At 46.7% G+C, this 7764-nt stretch overlaps 1 protein-coding gene across 3 annotated transcripts in view; it reads right to left on the bottom strand.

Annotated features, from left to right (window-relative positions):
- Positions 1–413: 413 nt before the first annotated feature.
- Positions 414–7764, bottom strand: part of LOC106934749 (serine/threonine-protein kinase BRSK2-like) — an 84523-nt gene continuing 77172 nt past the window's right edge. For all 3 annotated transcript variants that reach the window (XM_015014846.1, XM_015014849.1, XM_015014847.1), the window contains 2 exons: positions 2357–2442; positions 414–735 (listed from right to left, as the gene is read on the bottom strand). In XM_015014846.1, coding sequence (XP_014870332.1) covers positions 570–735; positions 2357–2442 — 252 coding nt within the window. In that variant the 3' untranslated portion in view covers positions 414–569. The remainder of the gene's footprint in view (positions 736–2356; positions 2443–7764) is intronic.

Genomic DNA, 7764 nt, shown 5'->3' with positions numbered 1-7764 from the left:
TGAACCCGAAGTTTTCATCCACCGAAGACGAGTCGAGTTCTTCTGGTCCGGACCGGGTCAGGACCTCCGGCTGGTTCTGAACCCAGCAGACTGGATCAGACCGGGTCAGAACCGCGGATCGGACCGGGTCAGAACCGGGGATCGGACCGGGTCAGAGCCGCGGATCGGACCGGGTCAGAACCGCGGATCAGACCGGGTCAGGACCTCCGACTGGTTCTGAACCCAGCAGACTGGATCAGACCGGGTCAGAACCGCAGATCAGACCGGATCAGAACCTCAGGCTGGTTCTGAACCCAGCAGACTGGATCGAACCGGGTCAGAACCGCGGATCGGACCGGATCAGAACCGCAGATCAGACCGGGTCAGAACCACGGATCGGACCGGGTCAGAACCGCTGATCGGACCGGGTCAGAACCACGGATCGGACCGGGTCAGAACCGCGGATCGCACCGGGTCAGAACCGCTGATCGGACCGGGTCAGAACCGCGGATCGGACCGGGTCAGAAACGCTGATCGGACCGGGTCAGAACCGTGAATCGGACCGGATCAGAACCGCGGATCGGACCGGGTCAGGACCGCGCTGTGCGTACGGACCAGATGGAGTGGCTGTGGCAGAAGTCCAGCGCTGAGATGATCTGTCTGAAGAACTTCCGGGCCTCTTTGGGCGTCAGCCGGCCTTTCTTCACCAGGTAGTCGAACAGCTCCCCTCCTGACACGTGTTCCAGCACCAGGTACCTGCAGAGGTCAGAGGTCATCACACCGTCAGATCTGCAGGTCATTTATCAGGAAATACTACAATAATTAAGATCTGTCACAAAGTTTTTGATTTTATCCCCCATTTTATAAAAGGACTTTGACTAGACCGTTGCAGCTGATTTTCACATGGTTGAATCACTGAGGCAGAAATATTAACGTTTATAAATAAAAGATTATTTAACTGTTTTAATTCTTCGGGTTTTTTTTCTCTTTCGCCGTTTTTATTTGATCCTTTTAAACTTTTTCTGTGCAACAATCTGAAGCAACTTTATTACAAGTTGCTTCAGATTGACAGCAGGAGAATCTGGTTTGTGTTTTATGTTTCTGGATCTGAACTTTAAAGAAATTCAATCAGTTTCAGCATTTTCCGAGCAGAAGACGACAGATTTTTGGGTTCATAATTCATCTCCAGATGGTTTCCTGTCAGCCCAGATTTTACAGAAATCCTTTGTTTCATCTTCCGTCCGGCTGAAGGAGGCATAAATCATATAATCCAGTCGTAAACTGCAGCGCGTTCGGCTCTAACCTACGCTGATGTATGAAGTAAATCTGTTTGTGCTGTAAAATGTTTCATCCATCTCCAGGCCTGATTTATCTCAGGAACATCCCTGATCGCGGCGCGGCTTCGCCGTCCTCTCTGCCTGATTTATTAGCAGATTAAGGGATCTGCTGGAGCGTTTCCCCGTCAGAGCCGTTTAAATTAGAAACACGGCCGGCTGTGATTTGTGAGCGCGGGACTTCCTGTTTCCATCCATGATGACCGTCCGTCGCCGTCCGCACAACATTAGGAAAACAAATTCCGGCTCCATCTGACGGTGGCGGCTTTATCAGTTACTGAGCGTCGCCGCTGGAGCAACAAGCAGCAGATTGATGCAGACAATAAAGGAAGGAAAAGCTGCAGCTGCTGCAGGCTGGACTGATGGAGAAACAATTCAGGCTTAATGAGGAAACAAGACAACAACCTGATCCTCTTGTCTCTATTAAAGAAACAGACATTAGCTGCACAATTACTTCATTGCTTAACATTCAGCAGCAAGCTTTGACCTTTGAACTTTACTTCCAGACTCTTTCATCACTTAGAGGCATGAAATATTCTCAGCGATTATCTCTTTGTTAGCAGCAATCGTTCTAACAAATAAGAAGCAGGTGGAAAATGCCAGGCCCACAGCATGATGCTGCCACCACCGTGCCTGGAAGCTGCCTGGTGATTAAAATGATTTATCTGGAGCTGCGATTTTATATACCAACTCTTAAAATGATTTTTTAAAAGTTATAATTTTTTCCTTTTTATTCATTTTTAATTATTTTACTGATTTTAATAGGAAACAAATTATATTTTACTTATTCATTTTTTAATAGTTAAATGAACTCAGGTGATAATCAGTCTCTGCCTGTTCTCCCTGTCAGGAGCCGTTTCCCTCTGGGGCTCCGGCCCCCTGCTGTGCTGCTCATCGGCGAAGCGTCGAGTCTCTGTGTCGTCCCCCTCATGTCCAATCAGCTCATTTTGACTGTTTTGCCCCAATTACAAATTCAAACCTTTTGATTTTATTTTTCCAGCCAGAAGATCCGACCTCAGCTGAACCTTTAAAAAGGAGCTTACAGGTATTTCTTGTTTTCGTAGACGTCGTGCAGCTTCAGGACGTGAGGATGCTCGATGAGTTTCAGGATGGCGATCTCTCGCTCCACCTGCAGACAAAAACACAAAATGAGTTAAAAACACTGAGGCACAAAACCTCCGGACCCGCAGCCAGAGCGTCTGATGAGAGCCGACACGCAGCATCTTTCCGTTACATCACTTTAATCAGACAAAGTGGGCCTGCAGGGTTTCACAGTTCGGAGGCAGCCGCAGCAGAAATTCACACCTTAACCCCAGTTGGTTCAGCCGTAACCACAGCTGATCTGCTGCTTAAAGTCTGACACTTTAGTTTAACCCTGATGTGTTACAGCGACCAGCTGGTCACACCTCAACAACCAGAAACAAGGAAAGCTGCTTGTTGCAGCGACAGAAACAGAAATCGTTCCAGTTCTCACATCGTCTCCTTCAGGCTGGCAGGAAAAACCGACAAAACTGAATGTGTGGCTGAACAGACTAAATTCACTCAGTTAACAGAAAACAGACAGAAAAACAACAAACTGCTGATTTATAGGTAAACATCCAGATCTACTGCAGAGTAAATGAAGCCAACAGCCTGCAGTTTGTTCATTTCATTCAGAAAACATCAAATGAAGAGAGAAAGTTTCAGCGACTGAAACAGAGAAAACGACAAAACCACCGGATCAAACAGCAGCAGGTCGGTCAGGTGGCTGCTTGGAGCAAACAGGTGTGTGTGTGTGTGTGTGTGTGTGTGTGTGTGTGTGTGTGTGTGTTGGAAGTTAATCAGCAATGACCTTAAAGAAACGGCGCCTGAGTTCCCATCAACCTGGGAAGGGCTAAAACCAGCAGGGGAATAAGATGAAAAATTTACATTTTATTTTATTTAAAAACACTTTTGGTTAGTTTCTCAGTTCTGTGAAAATAAACGTTACTGCTCCTTATAAAAATGTTTTTCTGACAAACTCAGCCATCAGTTATCTAGAAATAAAAACAGCCCAGAGTCTCTTAGCTTAAAATTCAAATTTCATGGAGAAGTGCTAGAATATACTGTGGTTTGTTCATATGACGCCATGATAGATCTCTGAGTCCAAAAGCTGCAGCCGGGTCATCAACAGAACCATGATCCCAAACACAGCAGCAGATCTGCAGCAAAATGTCTGGAAAAGGACAGAAGCGTTTTTACCGGCAGTCGTTTCACCAGAGAGTCATTAATGTTTTTACAGTCGCAGCCTTGAGCAGCATAAAGACCACCTGCTGCTCAGTCCATTTGCCGCCTGCCGGCGCCTGAGTGGGCTGGAGGCCGGGCCGGTTCTGGACCTCTGGGTACTAAACATCTGAACGCTCGTTCAGCTGGCCGGGTTTCCCAAACAGGCCACTCAGAACTTTATCTGCTCTTTTACGCGCTCCACTTCCTGGTCAGATCAGTGAGCGAGGCGGTAAAATCCACCAGTCTGAGGAATAAAACTCACCAGAGACAGACGCTGAGACTCCTGACACTTTAACAGGCTGGATCTTCAGACCTCCAGCTTGTTGTGGTTCCTGCAAAGAGAAACATTTTCTCCTCACCAGAAACCGGACAGGCTTCAGGAGTCTGGAATCAGTCCTGAACTAAATGCTCCGACTCACTATTATTACTGAATATTTCACTGAATCCAGTTATCAGTGGTGTTAAATCATTCAGTATTGTAATGAGCGGCAGGTCATGAGTTCTACAGCACAAAACTCAGATGAATCTAAAACCTTTGTGTGAGTTGGGAGAATCAGAGACATCGCTGCGGTTTTTTCAGGCGTCTGCTTGCAGATGCAGCATTAAGGGTTTAGTGGGAACGTCTGGCAGCAGAAACGATTTAACGTCTCTTCATCTCACACCTCTGGGAACGTTTCATGTTCCCAAGGAGGCTGGAAACAGGACGGCAACAAAAAGTTGATAAATTAGACAACATTGACTCAGACTGTCAGATTCCAGAAGATGAGGAGGATGTAAAGGTCTGATGATGAAGATCTGATCATCATCTAACTGGTGAGTCCACAGCAACCAGGAGCATCAATATTTATAGAATAAATTAAATCCATCCCACTGATCTTCATCAGATTCAAACACGTCAACATGTCGCTGCGTTAGTGGTCCTTTCTTCTGCCTCTTCGTCAGAGCGCCTCGCCGTCTGGACTCCGCTCTGGTGATGTGAGAGGAAGGACAGATCTGAAAATCATCACTTCCATCAAAGCCGCCGCTCTTCAAAGCCCCGTCACTGAGGACCGCCGCAGGCTGGCAGCAAATAAATAATAAAAGAAATCATGTTTCAATCTTTAGACCCACTGTCCTGCAGAAAGGCCGTCACAACATGGAGAAGCTCCCGGCCTGTGGGGGGCGCTGCACCCAGACACACTGAGGGAAACGACACAGAAACCCTGAAGACACTGAGCGCAACATCCTTCTTCACCAGATGGAAACAAAATGGAGGCGTCAGAATTTAACGGCTGGAGGATTTTTCTTTTGCCTTTGGTAGAACCATGAACCATTTACCCAGAATGCCCTGCGCTGTAGTCCACTTCCTGCTTCTGGAGCGGTCTCTGGTCCGCATGGTGTTCACATATGCATTCGGTCTGTTCCAGAGTTCACTCCTCTGGTCCAGTTGTGCATTCACACCTCCACAAACCAACCGGACTAAACAAACTAGAATTGGATTCAAGAGCAGTAACTGCTCACACATTGTTACAAAAAATGTGTAACATTTTGGAAATCCAAGTTTCCAACTCGGAAACTTGGATGTTCCGAGTTTGTTTCCTCTCCTCATGGCTTCTATGATGGTCTTATGCAGGAGAAAGACCATAAAACCATACATTATTATTCTTTTTAGCAGATCACATGCCATCTTCTCTCTCCATCCTCTTCCTACTCAGCCACTGAACCAACTCATGTCCTCCTTCTCTACCTCCATGAATCTTCCCTGGAGTTTCCTGCTCCGGTTTTCCAGTTCGTCATCACTCTCTGCGCTGCGTCGGTCCGTGATGCTCTGTAAATGTCCCCGGTGTCTCCGCCTTCACTCATCAGCCCTGCTGCCGTCAGAGTTGCCTCTGTTTTCATCAGATCTCCGCCGGCTCACCCAGTGCAGCCGGGCAGAGGCTGATTAACGACATGCACAAGGTAAGCAGGCTCTGAACCTGCTGCCCCCCTGAGTTCACTGCCACACTGACGGTTATTAGACTCAATTATGTCCCATATGGTTTTTTAATGTGCTGTAATAAAGAGCGCTGTGACGGTTGGTGGAAGGTTGCAGGTGAAACTCCGGGTTACTCATCGTCCCCGTAGAGCAGAGACAGCAAAGCTGCTTCCTGGTTGAGTCAACAGCTTAGAAAGGTGATGATGTTTAAGGCTCTAATAAGTCGGGTCGCGCAGGACGCAGGCGAAGAAGAGCCGCTTTAAATTCAATTACCTCCTGGACGTCTGGATGTTAATACAAAGCAATTAGTGCTGGTTGTGTTCATGTGTGATGGGAGGAATGGAAATAAACGTGCGACATTTCACAGCCCAGTATCTCCAGACTGAGAAACCTCATTACAAGTGCCAACGCTCCGCGTCTCCTTCATGAAGTGAGATGAAAAGTCAGCGTGAGGACGCCGTGGTCATCCAGAGTTCAACCTCTGCTGCTTCTTTACTCATTTTATCCCCAGGTGACTGTTAGAGCACCTCCTCTGGTCTCAGCTCATTCAGCATCAGATCAAACCTTCACTACGTTTAACCGACTGCTGGTGTCTGGATGAGCTAAAGGTATCCAGGTGGCAGCAGCCACAGTCCGAACATGTACAGGAAGAACATGTACAGGAAGAACATGTACAGGAAGAACATGCACAGGAAGAACATGTACAGGAAGAACATGTACAGGAAGAACATGTGAACAGCTTGCAGAAAGACTGCAGAGCGGGATTTGATCCCAGGATCTTCTTTCTGTAAGGATGTGGAGAAACTCAATGTTTTCTTCTGTTTGTCCATCACAGCAATGCAAACAGAAGCAGTGAAAGTAAAGCTGAGATTTTAGCAACCAAAGTGTGAAACACAACAGGCTTTTAGACATTTCTACTGCTTAAAACTGAAAGTTGCTTCTATCACAGCCAAACACACAATTGCGACACGGCTGCCACATTATCCTCCTCCTTTGTCGGTTTTATCGCCTCCTTTAAGGAGAATAACTGCAGATTGTTTCAACGTTCACCTCAAGCACAAGATCAAAGATCTTATCACAACCTGCCAACGACCCGACACCAAGACTCCAAACTTACAGTGATTATCCTGCTGCTCTACAATCCAGAGCAGAGACTCAGTGAGGCAACTTCAGGTTCAACTCCGGGTTTCCCGTCTTAACGTGGCTCATTTCTGACCGAGGCAGAACTCTGTCACCTTTCCTGCTGCTGAGCAACACATGAGGCAACATCTGAAAAGTTTAGACACTCTCTCTAAATCCCAAAGGTAACACCAGCATCTCTTAACTTTAAAATCTAATTTTATCATCACCCGTCCCTCTGCTGGTTTCATGTTTGAAACCTGCCAACATTTCCCTCCATTTTCTCAGAGAAGCTCCAAGTCGCGTCAAAAGCCAACAAACTCCTCTGATCGACGCCTCCTCAGGTCAGAGCTCGTCTGGTTACGGCGCCGCCTCCAAAGCTCTCTTTAATTGAAACATGATGCGGGGCCGTAAATTGGAACATCCCCTCGGTAATCAAACCGCCATCTGTTGCCATGACGTCCAGAGGAGAGCAGTCTGCGGTCCAATCACAATCAGACAGCGAGACGCGGTTCCACAGACACGGAGCGTTCAGCCGCTTCATGGAGCAACACGGATCCATTCAGAGGCAGGAGAAACGGGACGAAATAGCTTAAATTCTGGATTTGTAACATTAAATTGTTGAAATTACTTGGTCAGGATCTTTTCCCCCCCAAATCCAGTGGAGGGAAAAATTGCTGAGTCATGAACCTAAAACCTCTGGGTCAGCGTTTTGTTGGCTCCCTGGTTTTCCTGAGAGCTTTAATTCTCCCAGAACTCCCGATGAAAAACTGTTTCTGTCATCAATCCGGTTCCAGCTGACGGATCGTCCTGCAGGATGGAGCTTTTATTCTCCCTCCTCAAATGTCCACCAATAATCTCCAGTTGGACTGTTTGCTCTCAGTGATTTCGTTGTTTCATTCTGGTGGACAGAGTCTGTTCTTCCACATGGATAACAGTCCAGTTTTGTTAAAAACATTTAAAAGAAATCCCACAAAGCTGCATTTTAGGCCCAGTTTTTGGCTAAAGTGCATTTTTATGCAGATGATGCTGAACTTTACTCCCCTGGTTCTACTCTCTAATAACCTACTTTATACTGCAGCATTTTCCTCAACTCTGAATTATTCAATATTATTTAATTACATCCATTTAATT

This window comes from Poecilia latipinna, unplaced genomic scaffold, assembly GCF_001443285.1.
Source record: "Poecilia latipinna isolate Pla-1442-1.1 unplaced genomic scaffold, P_latipinna-1.0 Scaffold1853, whole genome shotgun sequence".
Lineage (NCBI taxonomy): Eukaryota > Metazoa > Chordata > Actinopteri > Cyprinodontiformes > Poeciliidae > Poecilia > Poecilia latipinna.
Note: the sequence above shows the minus strand (reverse complement) of the source record. Positions and strands in the feature narration are given on the sequence as shown.